The sequence below is a fragment of the Ranitomeya imitator genome, chromosome 5 (assembly GCF_032444005.1).
Source record: "Ranitomeya imitator isolate aRanImi1 chromosome 5, aRanImi1.pri, whole genome shotgun sequence".
NCBI classification, from domain to species: domain Eukaryota; kingdom Metazoa; phylum Chordata; class Amphibia; order Anura; family Dendrobatidae; genus Ranitomeya; species Ranitomeya imitator.
This window is the reverse complement of record NC_091286.1, coordinates 145,588,112-145,613,189: the sequence shown is the minus strand read 5'-3', so window position 1 is coordinate 145,613,189 and position 25,078 is coordinate 145,588,112. Positions and strand designations below refer to the sequence as shown.

The following is a 25,078-nucleotide window of genomic DNA, read 5'->3' as shown; positions in this document are numbered from 1 at the left end:
ATCCAATTGACTCCAGCCCCATCTTGTGTGTGCAGCAAGAAAATCCACTAACAGGCCCAATCAAAATGCATGAAAAGAATAGATTTGTATAGCCATACAAAGGAAAAAAAACAAAAACAAACAAAACACTTAGCTGCACTATAATACACAAGTGCATCTGCCTGACGTTATTGGCACAGTGAGGATGCAGAATACAAGCAATTATGCTATTCCCAGCACGCTCTCAAAACTTATTTTGCATTTTCCAATTTTCATCTTTAAAGAAAACAAGCCATTTAAAACATGGAATCTCAGGCTAGAAAAAGATGACTAATCTGAGATAAAGCATTAAAAAGTCCACTAATAAAAAGCAGGGATTAGATTTTGTGTTGAACACAATGATGTTACTCTCAGTGTGAGGGGCCTTTACTATACACCCAAGTCTGCAAGTGTTTTTTTATTTATGAAACCAGACTGCATTGCAAAGGGATGTATAAAGAACAAATGACTGAACAGCCAGCCCCAATGGGCCACATACCTGCTAATGGTAGCTGTATACTAGGGATCAGTATGGCCTCCATGTATTGCTGCATGTCAGGTTAAAGGGAACCTGTCCGGTCCCCCATGCACTCTGACCCAGCAGCATTCACCTATGTATGGTCACACTCCCTGCCTAACCAGCCCTATATAACATAATTCAGCTAAGTGCTTTGAAAAAGTAATTATAATGCCCCTATGTCCTATGCTAATGACGTCTGTGACTAGTCCATGGGGCGTCAGTTTCCCCATACCAGTCAGTTATGTTTCGAAGTTATCACGCCCCTGTTATCAAATTTTGCACAAGCCGGTCTCGTTGCCAGCTCATGCAGATCTCGCGAATGCGTGCTGATCATTTCAGCAGTGTCACTGCGCCTCTGTAGCCGGGTATATGTGGGGGATTTGCATGAGCTGTTGATGAGGCCGGCTAGTGCAAATCATGTTATCACGTCTACAGGGGTGTGATAATATGGAAAAAGGGCTGACTAAAACACCCCATGGACGAGTCTAAACTCTTTAGCATAGCAAACGGACATTTTCAATATTTTTTTAAAGCATTTATGGAACTGAATTACATTATACAGGGCTGGTTAGCAGGGAATGTAAACATACATAGGTGAATGCTGTTTGGTTGGAGGGCATGGGGTGACAGCAGAAGTTCCCTTTAATATTTATTGCACTCATTTCCTATGCAAGCTCATCTCGCTGCACCTTCACCCAAGTCCTGAAGATCTTCTCGAGTGTCTCACACTATTTCACTTGTAGTTCTCCACCTATTCCTTGTGTCACAATCATCATCCCCTTTTTCTCTTTCCTAACTTACCACCATCTCCTCAGATTGCTCTCCTGACAAAATGATCTTTCTGGCTCCTATTCATAGGCTCATCCTGAATTCAAATCCACTTTCTCCTGTACTCCTATCATTTCACTCTTTTCTCTTCAACACTTTTTGTCGTTTTTCATCTATTATATGTATTAATTTCCCTTTTTCCTTTACAATGGTGCCTGTAACTCATCTCCCTAGGTGGCTCGTCTGTCTAATGTCCTCTTTCTGGCTCTCTCTTTCACAGGCTTATCCTGGGTTCTAATCCCATTTTCTTCTGCACTCATCTCATTTTACGACTTTCTTTTCATTCAACACTTTGTCCTTGAGGCCATGTTCACATGTTGCGTTTTTTTATGCAAAATGTTAAGCTGTGTTTTACAGTACTAGCAAAGTCTATGAGATTTGAGAAATCGCATGAGCTCACATTGGTTTTATTTTCCGGACTCATTTGGGAAACGGCTGCATTTTTGAAAACTGGAGCATTCATTTCAGCATTTATTCACCAATAGAAAGCAATGGGTAAGTGCAAAAACGCAGCCCAAAAGGCAGGTATCAGGTTTTTCTGTACTTTTGGTGCAAAAACTTTAGAAAGAAGTTGCATCATGATTTTTCTGCGGCACTGAACTTTATCAGCATACACAATAGACAACACTAAGGCAGCAAACACGCAGAACAAAATGTAGCAAACCTGCTTTTTTGTTGGAGCAGCTTTGAGCAGGTTTTGCCTGCAGAAAAGAAAACATTGCAAAAAAAAGCAACGTGCTAACAGATGAATAAGGCCATTTCTATTTTAGAATTAATATGTATAGCTCCCTTTCCTGTATCAGCTTTCCACCATCTGCCTAAGTGGCTCCTCTGTTAAATATTCCCTTTCTGGCTTCTATTCACTGGCCCATCCCAGGTTCTTATCCCATGTCTCCTATACTCCACAACCATTTCTCCTAAACATTGTCATCTATTCACATTTTATCATTAATAAGATTTTTTTTATTATCCAACTTTAATATCAATTTGATATTGCCAGTTGAACTTCTCTCCCTCCTAATTTTAATGGTTTCAGTGTTCCTGTGGGTGTGTTCATGTAATAGGCATCCATTTTGGGTCCTTTATACCCATCTGTTGTCAGGTTCTGCACATTTTTTTCCACTTGATAAAGACACCAGCACAGTTTTGAAATGCAATGTAAATTAAAAAAAAAAACCATATTCTCATCAATTTCTTAAAAATGTATTTACTCTAGCAGCGCAGGCCACCTACATGTTCATCCAACTGGACCTAGCATTTCCTGGAGGATTTCGCCACCAGCAGCTGCTGTTCTTCATGCCTACATAGTAGTTGTGCCCGTCACACTGGTGAGCGTATCCAGCACTCTCCCTCCGTAGGGTATCACTCTACCGTGCGTGGGTTTTCCACTTTTAGATCCATGTATTGCTGCATAGCATCTGTAACCACAGACTTGGTGTGTGCATTCGCCATTATGCCATGTGTTCCTTATTTTATTGCCATTTAGGAAAACCAAGTACCTGGGTATATTCAGATGGTGCAGCAGAGTAAGGGATCATTAAGACATCAGCGATTTTTCTCTGTCTTATTAAAAATTGGTCAGTGTTTACCATCCCCATTTGGTCAGCATTACAAATTTTTTGGAAGGATAAATTAATTGATGAAAGCCTCTCAAATCTAACAGACTGTGCAAAACAGCACACAAATGGCATCCAAGTAATGTAAAAAAAATTTCACAGACCCATAGACTTGTATTGGCGAGTTAGATCTGGGACTCCGATCAAAATCGGACATGTCTCCAAGATTTTGAGCGGACCACTCAGGTTGCAAAAAAATAGACATGTGAACATCTCTACAGACTATTACAGGTAAGGGTGCCATGAGTAAAACACAGAACGTATGTGAAAAACCTAAGTGTGAATGAGCCCTAAGGTAATATTCACACTGGCTTTGGGGCATTTACTTTGTCTGCTCCATTTTATGAACAAATGAAATGAAAGTGTAACAATCAGTCCCTACAAAAAAAACAAAACAAAATGAGAGTTGATGAAATTATAACACTTTACTCAAATCCATAGCTGCAGTCAGTTGATTTTTCCCTAAACAAGTTTTATTCTCACTTTGGCTAGTTTCACATTTGCGTTAAAAAACGCAGCGTTTTTAACGCAAACGCAGGTGGGGCAAAAAACGCATGTAAACGCGTGCAAACGCTGCGTTTTTTAGACGCATGCGTTTTTTGCATGTGGTAAAAAAACGTGTTTTGACGCGTTTATATGCGTTTTTTCCTGCGTTTGCGTTTTTGAAACGCATGATGAGAAGTGTGTGACAGCTGCCAATCATCAAAATCAACTAGAAAACCCACTATAAACAGAAATAGCTAGGGTTAGGATCCCTCTTAACCCTAGGGATCCTTAGTAACCCTAGGGATCCTAACACTAACCCTAGAGTTAGGATCCCTAGTAACCCTAGGGATCCTAACCCTAACCCTAGGGATCCTAACCCTTACCCTAAAGGTACCTTCACACATAACGATATTGTTAACGATATCGTTGCTATTTGTGACGTAGCAACGATATCGTTAATTAAATCGTTATGTGTGACAGCGACCAACGATCAGGCCCCTGCTGGGAGATCGTTGGTCGCTGAATAAAGTCCAGAACTTTATTTCGTCGCTGGACTCCCTGGAGACATCGCTGGATCGGCGTGTGTGACACCGATCCAGCGATGTCTTCACTGGTAACCAGGGTAAACATCGGGTAACTAAGCGCAGGGCCGCGCTTAGTAACCCGATGTTTACCCTGGTTACCATGCTAAAAGTAAAAAAAAACAAACACTAGATACTTACCTACAGCCGTCTGTCCTCCAGCGCTGTGCTCTGCACTCCTCCTGTACTGTGTGAGCCGGAAAGCAGAGCGGTGACGTCACCGCTCTGCTTTCCGGCTCACAGACAGTACAGGAGGAGAGCAGAGAAGCAGAGCGCAGCGCTGGAGGACAGACAGCGGTAGGTAAGTATCTAGTGTTTGTTTTTTTTAACTTTTAGCATGGTATCCAGGGTAAACATCGGGTTACTAAGCGTGGCCCTGCGCTTAGTTACCCGATGTTTACCCTGGTTACCGGCATCGTTGGTCGCTGGAGAGCGGTCTGTGTGACAGCTCTCCAGCGACCAAACAGCGACGCTGCAGCGATCCGGATCGTTGTCGGTATCGCTGCAGCGTCGCTTAATGTGAAGGGGCCTTTAGGGTTAGGATCCTAACCCTTAGGGTTAGGATCCCTAGGGTTAGGATCCCTAGGGTTAGGGTTAGGGTTGGGGGGTGGCTTATCAGTGTGTATTCTTGTGTTTTTCTATTGAAACGCATGCGTTTATATAGACAATACGCTTTTTTGCTGCAAAAAGCGCCGCTAGAAATTACTACAGGTTGCATTTCCGCAACAAAACGCAAGCATAGAAACGGCGCGTCGCCAAAATGCGGCAAAACGCAGGCGTTTTTAATGTTAAGTATAGAAAAAAAAAACACATGCTTTCTTTGCGCTAAAACGCAGCGGCAAAAAACGCAAATGTGAAACCAGCCTTAGTCAGTGAGAATCGGAATCTGGCGAGATTCTCCTCTCTAGGATGTACCACCTGCACAGGGGTGGGGGAGAGCAGATTCTATACAGAATCTAAATGGTTAATAGAGCCTTGTGCTTAGATCTGCAGGAATGAGGATGGAATCATACTGGGAGAAACAATTAACCCATCTCTTCAAATTGCTCAATAAAATTAATAAACTGCTTTACCCAAGCATCCCAATGAGAAGTGAATCAGTGACATGTAAATCAGGAGGTTTTTTTTACTTTCCCTTAACAAGGAGTGTGAATTTCACTTCATACTGAAAACTGTTATAAATCAATTATGTAATATAGAGGACATAGCCACTTCTAAAAAGTTAACCTGCTAAAAGGAGGACACAGCTGCTGGTAAAGTAGAGAGCCAGCAGCAGCCCAACCACAGAGAAGACTAGGATTTTTCTGTACAAATTTTTCCATCCTGCATGTCACAATGCCACATATACAACTACATTCAGCATGGCATAAGAGACTCTCCTGTGTTAACATGCAGCACTGACTCAGACCCCTAGAGCAGAGGTCCCCAACTCCAGTCCTCAAGGCCCACCAACAGGTCATGTTTTCAGGATTTCCTTTGCATTGCACAGGTGATGCAATTATTACCTGGGCAAGACTAAGGAAATCCTGAAAACATGACATGTTGGTGGGCCTTGAGGACTGGAGTTGGGGACCCCTGCCCTAGAGCACTTCCCAGCGCAAAACCAGGAAGCTTCACGAACAGGCAATCCCCCCGCAACAGCCGCAGCACATGCAGCCGCAGGGACTCAAACATTATTTGAGCACGCCCAAGATACTCGGACAAAACGTTATCCGAGCACGTTCGCTCATCACTAATAATAACCAATGCGGTCCTACTGCTTCAGTGTCCATCAGTTATGAAACCTACCTGTTGCGATCATATTGTTCTCTGAATTATTCCAGCATTTCAGAGAAAATCTACTTCAGAGATCTATCACTGGCCCATAGCCAGAGACTAGACTCGTATGGCTTGGCCCTGGCTGACTTTCTGGGTGAAATGGCACGTGATTGACAGATCTCTCGCTATAAGGACAGACCATAGTCAAATTAGTAGCCTATGGTCAGGCTCTGATTCATGTGGACTGCTTTTTAATCAGCAATAATGTGACAGGTTCCCCTTAAATACATTTGTGTGTTCCTAAAAATGGAACAAACTTAACGTAGCGTTACATGAATGACTGCAGGAAAAAGTTTATTACTTGGCTACAAAGCCATGTAGCTGACAGTCAAGTAGAGAAGGTTGGACTAGGCGGGGAGGCAGAGGCTTGGGAAGTGCTCTTAGGGTATGTGCACACATTGCGGATTTGCCTGTGGAATTTTCTGTGTGGATTCTGAATCTCTTGGCAGAAAATGCAGGTCAAAATCTTCACTTTTTTTTGCAGATTTTGTGCGTTTTTGTTGCGGATTTACTGAAGATTCTGTGTGGATTTCATGCGTTTTTACCCCTGCGGATTTCTATTATGGAATTGGTGCAGAAATGCTGCAGATCCGCACAAAGAATTGACATGGTCCTTTTAATCCACTGCGTTTTCCGTTTGGAATTTTCCATCCCATTAGCACAGCATTTTTTTTTCCTTTGATTTACATTGTACCGTAAATCACTTGCGGATCTGCAGCGTCTGTGTGGAAAAAAATGCTGCGGATCCGCAGGAAATCTGCAACGTGTGCACATAGCCTTAAGAACACTTAAAAACCAAGTTTCCATAATAATTAAGACTTTTTTTTTTATTTTTTAGTCAGGGAGCAACAGATTGCACAAGTCTGGATGACATTCTATAAGAAAGGAATATGACCATATAAACAGACAGAGGTGGGGAGGGGGTGCGACAGATTGCCCCTTAAAGTCCATAAACTGTTTTTTTTCCCCAACAAAATTCCTCATCTAGTAAAACACAACGTTAGGTGTAATTTTGCCTTGTGTTTATTTTAGATGCATTTAAGAAAAGCTTTGTTTCACACCAATTCACATTGTAAAATGGATTGAAAGGTATTGAATACCATTGATAATCTTGCTCCAGAAAAGTAACAACTGTCCATGGGACTCTAGTATTATAGAAGAAATACATATTGTGAATGGTACAGACCTGCAGTATCAGACAGCACATAAATAACTCAGTACAGTTTCGTAAAATAAAGTTTCTTTTTCAACGATTTGGCAAAACAAAAGAAATACTGTGGTAGTTGTATGGAAATACATTTGGAACTAACCGTGCATTCCTGCATCTCCTGCTCCTTAGTAGCCAATCTCATGACTAATATATTCTCTCTTCGGGCAGACTCTTGCTGTTGCTGTTTAAGCTTTTCTTCAGATTCTCTAAGTCCAGTTACATCATTAGCTGCAGATACAAGTTCAAAAAACATAAGACACTTTTTAAACATTTTTTTTTAAGCTAAAATATAAAATAATCCAGCAATTTGTGGAAAGCCAATTGATGCTCAAATATATTATAGTTGATGCATTGGAGCAATACAAAGATTTTTTTCAAACGTGTTTAAATATTACTAAAAGGTTAAAGGGAACCTGTCACCCCCATAATGGAAGGTGAGCTAAGCCCACTGGCATCAGGGGCTTATCTACAGCATTCTGGAATGGGCAGTCCCGGTTCTGTTCTGGTCCGATGGGTGTTGTGGTCCGGGGCCTCCCATCTTCATACGATGTCATCCTCTTCTGGTCTTCATGCCGCAGCGTGAAGACAAGAAGAGGACGACATCGTATGAAGATAGGAGGCCCCGGACCACAACACCCATCGGACCAGAACAGTACCGGGACACCCCCCCCCCCCAGGGGGGTATAATCTAACCTCTTTCTCATCTTTCAGGATACATCGGGGTCTTATGTACAGCATTCCAGAATGCTGTAGATAAGCCCCTGATGCCGGTGGACTTAGCTCATCTTCCATTTTGGGGGTGACAGGTTCCCTTTAACCCCTTAGTGACAGAGCCAATTTGGTACTTAATGACCGGGCCAATTTTTGCAATTCTGACCACTGTCACTTTATGAGGTTATAACTCTGGAACGCTTCAATGGATCCCGCTGATTTTGAGATAATGTTAGTGGTAACATTTCTTCGATATTACTTGCGATTATTTATGAAAAAACCGGAAATATGGCGAAAATTTTTAAAATGTTGCAATTTTCAAACTTTGTATTTTTATACCCTTAAATCAGAGAGATATGTCACGAAAAGTAGTTAATAAATAACATTTCCCACATGTCTACTTTACATCAGCACAATTTTGGAAACAAAATTTTTTTTTGTTAGGGAGTTATAAGGGTTAAAAGTTGACCAGCAATTTCTCATTTTTACAACACCATTTTTTTTTAGGGACCACCTCACATTTGAAGTCATTTTGAGGGGTCTATATGATAGAAAATAACGAAGTGTGACACCATTCTAAAAACTACACCCCTCAAGGTTCTCAAAACCACATTCAAGAAGTTTATTAACCCTTTACGTGCTTCACAGGAACTGAAACAATGTGGAAGGAAAAAATGAACATTTAACTTTTTTTTGCAAACATCTTAATTCAGAACCATTTTTTTTATTTTCACAAGTGTAAAAACAGAAATGTAACCATAAATTTTGTTATGCAATTTCTCCTGAATACGCCAATACCCCATATGTGGGGGTAAACTACTTTTTGGGCGCACCGCAGAACTTAGAAGTGAAGGAGCGCCGTTTGACTTTTTCAATGCAGAATTGGCTGGAATTGAGATTGGACGCCATGTCGCGTTTGGAGAGCCCCTAATGTGCCTAAACAGTAGAAAGGAAAAAAAAAAAAGAAAAAAAAAAAAAAAATCGCATTTTTTCTACAAAAATGATCTTTTTGCCCACAAATTTTTATTTTCACAATGGTAACAGGAGAAATTAGACCACAAAAGTTGTTGTGCAATTTCTCCTGAGTACGCTGATACCCAATATGTGGGGGTAAACCACTGTTTGGGCGCACCGCAGAGCTTGGAAGAGAAGGAGTGCCGTTTTACTTTTTCAATGTAGAATTGGCTGGAATTGAGATTGGACGCCATGTCGCGTTTGGAGAGCCCCTGATGTGCCTAAACAGTAGAAATCCCCCACAAGTGACCCCATTTTGGAAACTAGACCCCCCATGGAACTTATCTAGATGTGTGGTGAGAACTTTGAATGCCCAAGTGCTTCACATAAGTTTATAATGCAGAGTCGTGAAATTAAAAAATATTTTTTTTTTTCCACAAAAAAGATTTTTTAGCCCCCAAGTTTTTATTTTCACAAGGGTAACAAGAGAAATTGGACCCCAAAAGTTGTTGTCCAATTTGTCCTGAGTATGCTGGTACCCCATATGTGGGGGTAAACGACTGTTTGGGCGCACGGCAGAGCTCGGAAGGAAGGAGCGCCGTTTTGGAATGCAGACTTTGATAGAATGGTCTGCAGGCATTATGTTGCGTTTGCAGAGCCCCTGATGTACCTAACCAGTAGAAACCCTCCACAAGTGACCCCATTTTGGAAACTAGACCCACCCATGGAACTTATCTAGATGTGTGGTGAGAACTTTGAATGCCCAAGTGCTTCACAGAAGTTTAGAATGCAGAGTCGTGAAAATAAAAAATATTTTTTTTTCCACAAAAAAGATATTGTAGCCCCCAAGTTTTTATTTTCACAAGGGTAACAGGAGAAATTGGACCCCAGAAGTTGTTGTCCAATTTATCCCGAGTATGCTGATGCCAAATATGTGGGGGTAACCCACTGTTTGGGCGCACGGCAGAGCTCAGAAGGGAGGGAGCACCATTTGACTTTTTGAGCGCAAAATTGGCTGTCGTGTTTGGAGACCCCCTGATGTACCTAAACAGTGGAAACCCCCCAATTCTAGCTCCAACCCAACTCCAACACACCCCTAACCCTAATCCGATCCATAATCCTAATCACTAACCCTAACGATAATCCCAACCCTTACCCCAAAACAACCCTAATGTCAACCCTAACCATAACCCTAATCAAAACCCTAAATCCAACACACCCCTAATCCTAATCTCAACACTAACCTCAAACCTAACCCTAATCCCAATACACCCCCAATCACAACCCTAACCTTAACCCTAATCCCAAACCTAACCCTAATCCCAAGCGTAACCCTAATGCCAACCCTAACCCCAATACCAACCCTAATCCAAACCCTAACCCTAATCCCAACTCTAACCCTAACTTTAGCCCCAACCCTAACCCTAAGGCGACTTTCACACTTGCGTCGTTTGGCATCCGTCATTTTGGACAAGAAATGGATCCTGCAAATGTGCCCGCAGGATGCGTTTTTTGCCCATAGACTTGTATTGCCGACGGATCGTGACGGATGGCCACACGTCGCATCCGTAGTGCATTGGATCAGTGTTTTGGCGGACCGTCAGCACAAAAAAAGTTCAATGTAACGTTTTTTTGTACGTCGCATCCGCCATTTCTGACCGCGCATGCGTGGCCGTAACTCCGCCCCCTCCTCCCCAGGACATAGATTGGGCAGCAGATGCATTGAAAAACTACATCCGCTGCCCACGTTGTGCACAATTTTCACAACGTGCGTCGGTATGTCGGGCCGATGCATTGCGACGGCCCCGTACCGACGTAAGTGTGAAAGAAGCCTAACCCTAAATTTAGCGCCAACCCTAACTCTAAATTTAGCCCTAACCCTAACCCTACCCCTAATTTTAGCCCCAACTGCTCTTCTCCTGCCGGCCGGCAGATGGAGACAGATGGCGGGCGCACTGCACATGCACCCGCCATTTTCTTTTGCCCAGAAGATGCCGGCGGCCAGGAGGAGCAGCAGGAGGATCCAGGGACGCAGGTGAGTATTGTAGGGTCCCCGAATCCCCCTATTTCTCTGTCCTCTGATGTGCGATCACATCAGAGGACAGAGATTTACACTTAGCTTTTTTTTTTTTTTTTTTGCGGTTGCCGGTAAACAGTTAATTACCGGCGATCGCAAAACAGGGGTGGCTAAAACCGACCCCCGATCATGCTCTTTGGGGTCTCGGCTACCCCCGGCAGCTGAGACCCCAAAGATTCTCACGGGGCCGGCCGGCGGCATTTTCAAGATGGCGGCGCCCACGAGGAGCATCGGGGGAGATAGGTAAGTATTGGGGGGCTACCTGGGACCCCTTTTCTCTATCCTCCGATGTGCGATCACATCGGAGGATAGAGAAATTAAAAAGATTGCGTTTTGTTTTTTTTTGCGATCGCCGGTAAACGGTTAATTACCGGCGATCGCAAATGCGGGGTGGGTTAAAAAAAACCCGAATCATGTTCTCTGGGGTCTCGGCTACCCCCGGCAGCCGAGACCCCGGAGAAAATCCGACTCTGGGGGGCGCTATTTACTTTTTCCACAGCGCCGTTAATTAACGGCGCTGTGGTTTAAGTACCCTTAGCGGCCGCCGTTAAAAGGCGTATCGGCGGTCGCTAAGGGGTTAAGCTAGCAGGCAGGCCTGGACCTTTATCCACAAGACAGGCGTAAAAGCACATGCAAATTATTCCTTCTAGGTTAATCCTTGTTATGGCTAGTTTAAGACAGACAGATCAGTTATGACTTTTTTTTGCATTAACATTAGTGATGAGCAAACGTGATCGGTTAAGGCGTTCAACTTCTTCAACGTGCTCGAAAAATATGTTCGAGTCCCCGGGGCTGCATGTCTCGTGGCTGTTCGACAACTGCGACACATGCAGGGATTATCTGTTTGTTAGGCAATCCCTGCTTGTGCAGGTCGAACAACCACTGGGGCTTAAACTCATTATTCAAGAACGCTGAAGACACTTTGTTAGCACCAATCATGCTCAGATAACACCTTATCCAATCACGTTCGCTGATCACATGCTTTGACAGTAAACTTTTGACTGCACGACTCAAATGTAATATATTTTAACCCTATCATAACTGTAGGATATTTTATTTTTGCACTTTCGTTATTCCTCCCCACTTTCCAAGATCCATATCCTTTTTTACTTTTCCCATCGACATAGCTGTATGGAGGCTTTTTTTGCGGTAAGACTTGTACTTTTGAGTGACACCATCCATTGTATCATGTGATGTACTGGTAAGTAGGGGGATTAAAAAATGGCAAAAAAAAGTGTTATTTTGCCTTTTTTTTATTTACACTGTAAAAAAAAAAAGTGGCACAAGGATTTAACAGATTAATACGATTACAGCAATATTAAACATACGTTTGTGGTTTAAAAATAAATGCTTTTGCATGTGTCGCTTTTTCTCCGAGAGTCATAACATTTTTACTCTTCAGTAGTGATAAGCGAATATACTCGTTACTCGAGATTTCCAGAGCACGCTCGGGCATCCTCCGAGTATTTTTTTAGTGTTCAGAGTTATAGTTTTTTTTGCCGCAGCTAAATGATTTACATCTGTTAGCCAGCATAAGTACATGTGTGGATTCCCTAGCAACCCCCACATGTACTTATTCTGGCTATCAGATGCTCCGAGCACTAAAAAAATACTCGGAGGACCGAAGTATATTCGCTCATCACTACTTTTCAGACGATGAAGCTTATTTTTTGCGCCCGGAGCCGATGTTTTCTACTTATCTCGTTTTGGAGGTAGATAGTATTTTGATTGTATCTTGTTACTTTGCAATGTCTCAGCTGAAAAGCCACAATTCTGGGGTTTGGAATTTTTCTCATGAAGCCGTTTACTAATCTGATTAACCAATTTTACATTTTTATACATCAGACTTTTACGAACAAAGCAATAGCGCTAGTGTATTTTTTTTATATATATTTCTTAAGAGAAAGGGAAAAAGGATATGAATTTTTTTTCCATATTTAAATTTTCTTTTTATTGTATTTGTTAGTCCTCTTAAGGGACTTGGAACAGTTCGAGTGCTTATGCTATATTGTAGTATTTGCTGTATACAACAAAAATCACAGTCTCCAATTAACGCCAGCTACAGGATGCCCTTCACGGAAATAATGTCGTGACAGCCATCGGGGTCTTCATTAGACCCCCAGCAGTCATGATAACGCATCAGTGCCCCATAATGGTGCTGACGGACAGTTAGAACAGCGATACCCTCCGGACATGCACTATATATTGCTCTGTCACAGAATGGCAGCGGAATCCGACAGATTAACAGCAGTGTGTGGAGCTCAGCTACACGTGTGACTATTAAGAGGCAGATGATGGCTGAATAATACAGCCATTATCTGCCAAGAAAGAGGTGGGCTCAGTTCCTACATTTTCTGGCCACAGTTTTCCAAAAAGCGCATCTTCCCCAAGACTTAACTACTAGGATGCATTGTGGCTTTTGTAAAACCTGGTGGATGATAATAGGATTGGGCCAATTGTCATGGCTCAGTACAGCAGAATAGAAGAATGCTGCAGTATTGAACATAAGTGACTGATCACTGCGTTTTGTGCCTTTTTTCATCGAGATGTGTGTATTGTGAGGTTTATTTTACATCCAATTGTTCTTTTTTCCCCCTCAAATTTTTTCCCCCCTGTGTGGTGTGTTTAGCAATGCCATGTTTTCACCCCAATTCATCCATTTTGACAAGTTTAGGTGCAACTGGAGTTCCCCCATATATTTTTGATTACGCTAGCATTTTGTGCAATTCTTGAACCATTTTGAGGAATGTGTGACTTTTGGCAAAAGTTGCAAAAACAAGCTTAACCCCTTTACCCCCAAGGGTGGTTTGCACGTTAATGACCAGGCCAATTTTTACAATTCTGACCACTGTCCCTTTATGAGGTTATAACTCCGAAACGCTTCAACGGATCCTGGTGATTCTGACATTGTTTTCTCGTGACATATTGTACTTCATGATAGTGGTAAAATTTCTTTGATAGTACCTGCGTTTATTTGTGAAAAAAACGGAAATTTGGCGAAAATTTTGAAAATTTCGCAATTTTCAAACTTTGAATTTTTATGCAATTAAATCACAGAGATATGTCACACAAAATACTTAATAAGTAACATTTCCCACATGTCTCCTTTACATCAGCATAATTTTGGAACCAATTTTTTTTTTTGTTAGGGAGTTATAAGGGTTAAAAGTTGACCAGCAATTTCTCATTTTTACAACACCATTTTTTTTTAGGGACCACGTCTCATTTGAAGTCATTTTGAGGGGTCTATATGATAGAAAATGCCCAAGTGTGACACCATTCTAAAAACTGCACCCCTCAAGGTGCTCAAAACCACATTCAAGAAGTTTATTAACCCTTCAGGTGTTTAATAGGAATTTTTGGAATGTTTAAATAAAAATGAACATTTAACTTTTTTACACAAAAAATTTACTTCAGCTCCAATTTGTTTTATTTTACCAAGGGTAACAGGAGAAATTGGACCCAAAAAGTTGTTGTCCAATTTGTCCTGAGTACGCTGATACCCCATATGTGGCAGTAAACCACTGTTTGGGCGCATGGGAGAGCTCGGAAGGGAAGGAGCGCTATTTGACTTTTCAATGCAAACTTGACAGGAATTGAGATGGGACGCCATGTTGCGTTTGGAGAGCCACTGATGTGCCTAAACATTGAAACCCCCCACAAGTGACACCATTTTGGAAAGTAGACCCCCTAAGGAACTTATCTGGATGTGTGGTGAGCACTTTGACCCACCAAGTGCTTCACAGAAGTTTATAATGCAGAACCGTAAAAATAAAAAATCATATTTTTTCACAAAAATTATATTTTTGCCCCCAATTTTTTATTTTTCCAAGGGTAAGAGAAGAAATTGGACCTCAAAAGTTGTTGTCCAATTTGTCCTGAGTACGCTGATACCCCATATGTGGCAGTAAACCACTGTTTGGGCGCATGGGAGAGCTCGGAAGGGAAGGAGCGCAGTTTGACTTTTCAATGCAAAATTGACAGAAATTGAGATGGGACGCCATGTTGCGTTTGGAGAGCCACTGATGTGCCTAAACATTGAAACCCCCCACAAGTGACACCATTTTGGAAAGTAGACCCCCTAAGGAACTTATCTAGAGGTGTGGTGAGCACTTTGACCCACCAAGTGCTTCACAGAAGTTTATAATGCAGAACCGTAAAAATAAAAAATCATATTTTTTCACAAAAATTATATTTTTGCCCCCAATTTTTTATTTTTCCAAGGGTAAGAGAAGAAATTGGACCTCAAAAGTTGTTGTCCAATTTGTCCCGAGTACGCTGATACCCCATATGTGGCAGTAAACCACTGTTTGGGCGCATGGGAGAGCTCGGAAGGGAAGGAGCGCCGTTTGACTTTTCAATGCAAAATTGACAGGAATTGAGATGGGACGCCATGTTGCGTTTGGAGAGCCACTGATGTGCCTAAACATTGAAACCCCCCACAAGTGACACCATTTTGGAAAGTAGACCCCCTAAGGAACTTATCTGGATGTGTGGTGAGCACTTTGACCCACCAAGGGCTTCACAGAAGTTTATAATGCAGAGCCATAAAAATAAAACAAAATTTTTTTCCCACAAAAATTATTTTTTAGCCCCCAGTTTTGTATTTTCCCTAGGGTAAGAGGAGAAATTGGACCACAAAAGTTGTTGTCCAATTTGTCCTGAGTACGCTGATACCCCATATGTGGGGGGGAACCACCGTTTGGGCGCATGGGAGGGTTCGGAAGGGAAGGAGCGCCATTTGGAATGCAGACTTAGATGGAATGGTCTGCAGGCGTCACATTGCGTTTGCAGAGCCCCTAATGTACCTAAACAGTAGAAACCCCCCACAAGTGACACCATTTTGGAAAGTAGACCCCCTAAGGAACTCATCTTGATGTGTTGTGAGAGCTTTGAACCCCCAAGTATTTCACTACAGTTTATAACGCAGAGCCGTGAAAATAAAAAATCTTTTTGTTTTCCCACAAAAATTATTTTTTAGCCCCCAGTTTTGTATTTTCCCAAGGGTAACAGGAGAAATTGGTCCACAAAAGTTGTTGTCCAATTTGTCCTGAGTACGCTGATACCCGATATGTGGGGGGGAACCACCGTTTGGGCGCATGGGAGGGCTCGGAAGGGAAGGAGCATCATTTGGAATGCAGACTTAGATGGATTGGTCTGCAGGCGTCACATTGCGTTTGCAGAGCCCCTAATGTACCTAAACAGTAGAAACCCCCCACAAGTGACCCCATATTGGAAACTAGACCCCTCAATGGACTTATCTAGATGTGTTGTGAGAACTTTGAACCCCCAAGTGTTTCACTACAGTTTATAACGCAGAGCCGTGAAAATAAAAAATCTTTTTGTTTTCCCACAAAAATTATTTTTTAGCCCCCAGTTTTGTATTTTCCCAAGGGTAACAGGAGAAATTGGTCCACAAAAGTTGTTGTCCAATTTGTCCTGAGTACGCTGATACCCCATATGTTGGGGTAAACCCCTGTTTGGGCACACAGGAGAGCTCGGAAGGGAAGGAGCACTGTTTTACTTTTTCAACGCAGAATTGGCTGGAATTGAGATCGGACGCCATGTCGTGTTTGGAGAGCCCCTGATGTGCCGAAACAGTGGAAACCCCCCAATTATAACTGAAACCCTAATCTAAACACACCCCTAACCCTAATTCCAACGGTAACCCTGACACACCCCTAACCCTAATCCCAACCCTATTCCCAACTGTAAATGTAATCTAAACCCTAACCCTAACTTTAGCCCCAACCCTAACTGTAGCCCCAACCCTAACCCTAACCCTAATCCTAGCCCTAACCCTAGCCCTAACCCTAACCCTAGCCCTAACCCTAGCCCTAACCCTAGCCCTAACCCTAGCCCTAGCCCTAACCCTAGCCCTAACCCTAGCCCTAACCCTAGCCCTAACCCTAACCCTAGCCCTAACCCTAGCCCTAGCCCTAGCCCTAACCCTAGCCCTAACCCTAGCCCTAACCCTAGCCCTAGCCCTAACCCTAACCCTAGCCCTAATGGGAAAATGGAAATAAATACATTTTTTTTTATTTTTCCCTAACTAAGGGGGTGATGAAGGGGGGTTTGATTTACTTTTATAGCGAGTTTTTTAGCGGATTTTTATGATTGGCAGCCGTCACACACTGAAAGACCCTTTTTATTGCAAAAAATATTTTTTGCAATACCACATTTTGAGAGCTATAATTTTTCCATATTTTGGTCCACAGAGTCATGTGAGGTCTTGTTTTTTGCGGGACGAGTTGACGTTTTTATTGAAAACATTTTTGGGCACGTGACATTTTTTTATCGCTTTTTATTCCGATTTTTGTGAGGAAGAATGACCAAAAGCCAGCTATTCATGAATTTCTATTGGGGGAGGCGTTTATACCGTTCCGCGTTTGGTAAAATTGATAAATCAGTTTTATTCTTCGGGTCAGTACGATTACAGCGATACCTCATTTATATCATTTTTTTATGGTTTGGTGCTTTTATACGATAAAAACTATTTTACAGAAAAAATAATTATTTTTGCATCGCTTTATTCTCAGGACTATAACTTTTTTATTTTTTTGCTGATGATGCTGTATGGCGGCTCTTTTTTTGCGGGACAATATGACGCTTTCAGCGGTACCATGGTTATTTATATCTGTCCTTTTGATCGCGTGTTATTCCACTTTTTGTTCGGCGGTATGATAATAAAGCGTTGTTTTTTGCCTCGTTTTTTTTTTTTTTTTTTTCTTACGGTGTTTACTGAAGGGGTTAACTAGTGGGCCAGTTTTATAGGTCGGGCCGTTACGGACGCGGCGATACTAAATATGTGTACTTTTATTGGTTTTTTTTTTTTATTTAGATGAAGAAATGTATTTATGGGAATAATATTTTTTTTTTTTTCATTATTTTGGAATATTTTTTTTTATTTTTTTTACACATTTGGAAATTTTTTTTTTTACTTTTTTACTTTGTCCCAGGGGGGGACATCACAGATCAGTGATCTGACAGTTTGCACAGCACTCTGTCAGATCACTGATCTGATAGGAGTGCAGGCTGCTTCACAGTGCCTGCTCTGAGCAGGCTCTGTGAAGCCACCTCCCTCCCTGCAGGACCCGGATCCGCGGCCATCTTGGATCCGGGGCTCGAGCAGGGAGGGAGGTGATCGCGTTGCTGCGGGGGGCTCAGGGAAGCCCGCAGGGAGCCCCCTCCCTGCGCGGTGCTTCCCTGTACCGCCGGCACATCGCGATCATCTTTGATCGCGGTGTGCCAGGGGTTAATGTGCCGGGGGCGGTCCGTGACCGCTCCTGGCACATAGTGCCGGATGTCAGCTGCGATAAGCAGCTGACACCCGGCCGCGATCGGCCGCGCTCCCCCCGTGAGCGCGGCCGATCGGCTATGACGTACTATCCCGTCCAGGGTCAGATAAGCCCAGGGCACCTCGACGGGATAGTACGTCTAAGGTCACAGAGGGGTTAAATGAAGAATTTTTTTTTTTTTTTTTTTTTTTTACTTTGCATTAATTGCATACACCATCTTGAAGAATTTGGCACCAAAAACTATAACTAATAGCACAAAAAAAGGGAAAATTACGGTAAAAAACAAGACAAAACAAAATAAAATGCAATTATCACCACTGATATAGTGACAGCTAGTGGCTGGTGCCGCCAATGGGTTGGCATGACAACTGGGGGGTCTGCAGAAGACCCCAGTGCTTGTCATTGTAGATCTCCAATGGATGTCAGTGCTGCTATAGCACATGCAATCGCATTTTCGAGTCCTAAGGAGACTACTAAAGCGAGTAAAAAGAGAAAATAAGCTCTCGCCCAGCCCTTCTTGGAAAATGGCAATTTTTTTTTTTTTTTTTTAAACAAAACTTGGGATTTCTTTTTCATCACTCAAATAAAAAAAGAACTTGTACGTGTTTGTTATATGCAACCTTGTAATGACCAGGAGATGGCAGGTCGGTTTTAGCATTTCATGAACATGGTAAAATAATCCACAATATTGTGGAATTGCACTTTTTTTTTTGCCACAAATAGTCCTACAAAAAACAAGCCCTCGCATGGCCAAAGTAATATAAAAATAATAATAATTAAAAAAAAGTTATAGCTCTAGGAAGAAGGGGAGCAAAAAAACGAAAGCTCACTTAAAAAAAAAATTGTCGTGAAGGGATTACAGAAATCTTTTGCACTTTTATTTACGTTGCCCAGCACTGTCTTTCAAGCATTGCTCTGGTAATTGTGTATAGGATGCAGTGGTAATTGATAGCGCTGCAACCAATCAGTAAGCTCAGCTGATTAAGCTCAATCTATGCTTAAAACTAGAAAGCTTTATTATCAACATACAAAAACTTATAACGAAAAGGCTTAAGACAATTGAACACAAGGTGTACCCTGTATTGGGAACTCCAGTGCGATCCTGATCAATTAATAAAGTGATAAGAAAATTACAAATATACTATCAGTAACCCAGTCTTTAATTAAAAATCACATGCTGTTTTTAAATACCAAGTGACAAATCAATCAAATAAAAACAAGACTATAAGGAACACAATGAGGATATGGGTACTGTAAAGAATGGAACATACGAAGGAAAGGTGGCTCACTAGTAACATGTGTACAAGCCTAATAGAATGTAAAAGGGAATGCCGAATTGCAAAGTATCTGGGTCATATTACCTCATAACACTGGGGCCACAAGTGTTCATCTTCCCGTAAGAAGCTAAGGGCGAAACGAGCGTCGGGGTGACGGGGGAACGTCCGGCCTATCCTGCTCCACTTGTGGCCCCAGTGTCCTCATTACGTGTTCCTTAAAGTCTTGTATTTAATTGATTGATTTGTCATTTGGTATTTGATAACAGAGCATGTGATTTTTCATAGACTGGGTTACTGATAGTATATTTGTAATATTCTTATCACTTTATTCATTGATTAGGATAGCACTTGAGTTCCCCCTACAGAGTACACCTTCTTGTGTTCAATTGTCTTAAGCCTTTTCATTATTAGTTGATATGTTGATAATAAAGCTTTCTAGGTTTAAGCATAGTTTGGATCTCTTCCTCTGACCAGCTAATTTTGATGATCTTGGTTGTTGTGGTTGTATATTTATCTGAAGTGCCAGCTTGGTAATTTATGGACTTTTTTGAATTATATCTCAAAAAACGAGTCTGAGACAGGTCCTCAGGGGCTTCTCTACATTTAATACCCTTGAATGACAGGTTCTTCCATTATATGCACAAATACAAGAAAGTCCTAACAGACAAGGAGATTGGCCAACATAAATCAGATAGCAGGTTCCCTCTAACTGTGCAGACAAAAAGAGTCCCCTAATCCACCAAAGGCTAAGTTCACACACTGCGTTTTTGCGGCTTTTTTCTGCAGCAAAACCTGCACTCTTGGCAGAAAAGATGCAAAGTCAAAAACAGGGTTTTGGTGCATTTTTCAGGATCTGAAAGATCAGCTTTGCTTCCACCGTAGAAGCATGAACACAGGTCACCAATACAAGACATACTGTATGTTCATGAAAAAAATACACATACAAATGTAACAGCTGAGGGAGGTGAATTGGTCTAGAATAATTTACCCAAGACACTGGCAGTACATTGAGTTTGTAGGGCACTGTTTACTTTCACACTTTGGTCTGCCATTGGGTTGCTTACACACTGTGCACCATTACACCTTGGTCAGCTACAGGCACTGTTCAGTTGCACACCTTTGATGGCCAATGATTAATTTTTACGCATCATTAATTTAGACTGTACTAGTTCAAACTGCCATCTCAGGTGACCAAGACAAGATAAACCTGAAGAAAAAAAAAAAAAAAAAAAAAAAAAAAATCACAAAAATAAATGTGTTTCATATACTGCTGTGCTTGCTTTTTTTTAATTTGTCAGCATTTTTTCCATCACCCATCGCTTTCAATTTGTGAAAACCACTGAAAGAAGTGACAGGCTCTATGTCCAAAAAAAACATGCAAGGCACAAAATACTGATGACAAAAAACACAAAAAGGTGTGCTTGAGATTTCTGAAATCTCAAAGGCTTTGCTGGGACTGTGAAAAGCAGCTGAAAATTAGCATTAAAAAAAAACCTTTAAAAAAAATGAAGGAAAAAAATCTTAGTGTGAACTTAGCCCAATAATGTTGCAGCACCCAAGTAAAGAAATTGAGAAGTAGCTATTTTCGTATCTCCCATAGAAGCGAACTGGCATCAGAGGCAAGTATAAATATTATTTTACTTGGTAGAAACAGTGATTGAGAAGGGGTTGTCCGAGTAGTGGACAACCCCTTTAAGCTGTTATTCTAATGGTTTTTTTTTTTTTTTTTTTTTTTTTACAAAGTGGAAAAAAGTATTGATTTTTTTCATATTTTCACAATCAGTCTTCACATCATACCAGTAGAGTAACCTGAATAATGATTGCTGTAAATCTGGAAGGACATCTCCTTCTACGACTGCCTCAAGCCTCTTCTATGTAAGAGCAAATCTGTTTACCAGCTCTAGGCCCCGATGCCAGCTCTCATCACCACCATACAGCACAACACTGCTGCGTTGCCCAGAAGCTGCTGTGAGGATGTGGCACAACTGCAGCATAGATGATCTATGGATGGGCTCCACATACATTGTAATGGGCTGCCCCTAGTATTGCAAATGCTGTGAATTGTGCATGTCATAGCGCAAGCATGCACAGTTCACAATTGGGCTCCAGAATAGGAGTCAGACATCGTCCCTATACGCCTATGCTCTGTGTGTCATTCTGCAAGTCTTGTGCCCTCACACAATTAACAGGAGCAAATGTGTATAGTAGTCTCAATTAAAAAGGCAGATTAAAATTGTTGTTTATGGGGCAAGACACATCAAAGGAATCTTGTGCCAAAAAAACACCACTGAGTAACAATTACAAACTAGATTGTGAACACAGGTCATTAAATGTTTTAATATAAAGCTGTCTTTTATTAGAAAACAAAGTGAAAAAAGTAAAGAAGTCTGGATGGAGCGCTGATGACAGAGGCCACCGGAGCACAGGTTAGGGATTTTAGATCTTTAATCACAACACGTTTCAACAGCCAATCGCTGTCTTCTTCAGGTGACAAAAAACAACTCATTTTCAAACATGAAAAATGCTAACATTTACAGTGCAGGAATAATCGTAAGAGAAAAATGGATTTTTAATAATTTTACAGAGACTTACAATTCAGATCACTGTATTTGCTTTCGAGAGCTTGAACATAAGCTTCATATTGCTTCCACCTAAAACAGGATAAAAAGTTTAACAAAATTGCAAAAACCCTCGCACTAGTCTTATTTCTGCATATTAAAGTAGCCTGAGTATACAATAAATCCCAAGACAAAGGAAGTGAACACTAGAAAAATCAATAAAATAATATAGCAATATTTATTAGATACATATCGTACACAAAAAGGTGTCACACTAAGGCTATGTTCACACGTTGCGTTTTTGATGTGCTTTTCCCAGCAGGCAAAGCCTGCTCTCTTGGCAGTAAGAAACTTGCTTAACCCCTTTCCGGCATCGGGCGTAAATGTACGCCGATGTCGGACTCCGGCGCTGAGCCCACATTTTCTAGGGCACATATGAGAGGTTTTGAACGGCCTTAGAGGGGACCCAGACAGCAAGTCTGATAATAGTATATAATGCAGTAGACTAGGGATTATGCAACATACATCACCAGTGTCTTAATCCAATAACCAGTTTACCTAAGCAATAAAGGGTGGCTGTTTGTAAATACTAAGAAAAAGTAAAGGTACCGTCACACATAACGATATCGTTAACGATATCGTTGCTTTTTGTGACGTAGCAACGATATCGTTAACGAAATCGTTATGTGTGACAGCGACCAACGATCAGGCCCCTGCTGGGAGATCGTTGGTCACTGGGGAAAGTCTAGAACTTTATTTCGTCGCTGGATCTCCCACTGACATCGCTGGATCGGCGTGTGTGACGCCGATTCAGCGATGTCTTAACTGGTAACCAGGGTAAATATCGGGTTACTAAGCGCAGGGCCACGCTTAGTAACCTGATGTTTACCCTGGTTACCAGCGTAAAAGTAAAAAAACAAAAAAACAAAAAACACTTCATACTTACCTTCCGCTGTCTGTCCCCCGCTGTGCTTCTCTGCATTGTGAGTGCCGGCCAGCTGGAAAGCAGAGCGCAGCGGTGACGTCACCGCTCTGCTTTCCGGCCACTGCGCTTACACAGTGCAGAGAAGCAGAGCGCCGGGGACAGACAGCGGAAGGTAAGTATGAAGTGTTTTTTTTTTTTTTTACTTTATGCTGGTAACCAGGGTAAACATCGGGTTACTAAGCGCGGCCCTGCGCTTAGTAACCCAATGTTTACCCTGGTTACCCGGGGACTTCGGGATCGTTGGTCGCTGGAGAGCTGTCTGTGACAGCTCTCCAGCGACCAAACAGCGACGCTGCAGCGATCGGGATCGTTGTCTGGATCGCTGCAGCGTCGCTCAGTGTGAAGGTACCTTAAGAGCTATTACCTTTGAATTGATTACAGTCACTAAAGTTCCAAGTGCTAGGTCCCTCCACCCCGATGAGTGTTCCACCTTGCTTCTTCTGGTAGAAAGAAGAAAGAAAGCAAAGCGAAACGCTCATCGGAGTAATTCTGGCTCTCATTTTTTTTTCTTGTTATGCTGTTTACTGATGGGAATAGTTTACTTTATATTTTTGATAGATCAGACTTTTTAAATGGGGCAAAAAGGGGGTAATTTGAACGTGTTCTTTTTATTTTCATATTCTTGATATTTATTTGTTTTACTCTATTTAATAGTCCCCCTAGGGGACTTGAAGCTGCGATCATCTGATGGCTTGTGCTATACAAAGCTGTGCATCAGCACTGCTACGTGTAGGTAAAATCATAAAAATCATAATCTGTTAAGGCCTCCTACAGGCTGGCTATCACAGAATTGTCATGACAAGCATGGAGGTCTTCAGCAGACGTCCGGCTATTATGGCAACACATCAGTACCCCGCGATCACATCACTGGCACACCAATGGGCCATCAAATAACATGCACCCCCGCCTGTTAAATGATGCTATCAGAAATTGACAGAGGCATTTAACATCCACAAGAGGAGCTTTGCTTCACCTGCGGCTGCTAAAGGCTCATGATGGCTGATTGAATCAGCCATCACCTGCCTGCTCAGGATATGAGCCTACACCAAAGTCATAAACACAACATATGACATAAATGTACATTGTGTCATGAAGGGGTTAAGTCCAGCTAGGAACTCGTACATGGGAGACTAAGTATACAAGTATAAGTATTGAAAAGTGTATAATACGCTTGAACTTAAAAGGGGATATCCGGGACTTGGGGGGGGGGGGGGGGGGGGGGGGGAGGAGGAGGGGGGAAAGGCATGAAGTTGCTAACAGAGGCAACTACCTGCCTGTTGTAACCAGATCCGGACATTGCCCGCTCCTGCCAGAGATTCAGCTGCTCACTAACGGAGGAGCAGTTTCTCTTCCTATTGACAGGGCAGGATTACCTAGTATCATGCTGATTGACAGCCAGCATCCCTCAATTAGGTAGTTGAGAGCCAACTGGCAATCAGCATGACACCAAAAGTTCCCCCTGCCAAAAGGAAGAGAAACTGCTGCTCTGCTGACAGCGAGTTGCTGAATCTATGGAAGGAGTGATCACTGACCGCTGCTGGGTACAGGGGGCAGGTAGTTGTTAATGCTAGCAACTACATGCCCCCCCCCCCCCCCCCCCCTTTTTTTTTTTTTTTTTAAAGTCCCAGATATCCCCTTTCAAAAGCTAACTCGTTAGGTATCCAGTTCAACACAAAATCTTTAAAGAAATATCTAAACACAAGTTCATGACACTGGCAAGCAGATATTGAGTTAAACTATGTGGCAACACGTTTTTATTCGACAACCCCCAGAGCCCTTCCTCCCAACTACCCAGCCCTCCACCTCCAAAACCAACTTCTCCACTACAGAAGATCGACTCTCCATTCTACTCTCAAGATGACATCTCACCACCTGTGCACTTGACCCGATCCCTTCCCTTCCCACTTCATCCCAAACCTCGCCAGAGTCTTCATCCCAACTCTAAGTCATCTCTTCAACCTATCACTAACAACTGGTGTTTTCCCCTCAAGCTTTAAACATGCCTCAATCACACCTATCCCCAAAAAGCCCTCTCTTGACCCATCCTCTGTATCTAGCGATCGCCCTATATCACTTCTCCCATATGCCTCAAAACTACTGGAACAACACGTCCATCTTGAACTGTCCTCCCATCTATCTTC

General features: G+C 42.2%; 1 protein-coding gene across 2 annotated transcripts in view; it reads right to left on the bottom strand.

Moving 5' to 3' along the window:
- Positions 1-25,078, bottom strand: part of WTAP (WT1 associated protein) — a 94,900-nt gene that overhangs the window by 30,454 nt on the left and 39,368 nt on the right. For both annotated transcript variants that reach the window (XR_011321928.1, XM_069769197.1), the window contains exons 4-5: positions 21,987-22,045; positions 7,178-7,305 (exon numbers count right to left, since the gene is read on the bottom strand). Coding sequence is in view for 1 of the 2 variants with exons in the window: in XM_069769197.1 (XP_069625298.1) it covers positions 7,178-7,305; positions 21,987-22,045 (187 nt within the window). In the remaining variant the exon portion in view is untranslated. The remainder of the gene's footprint in view (positions 1-7,177; positions 7,306-21,986; positions 22,046-25,078) is intronic.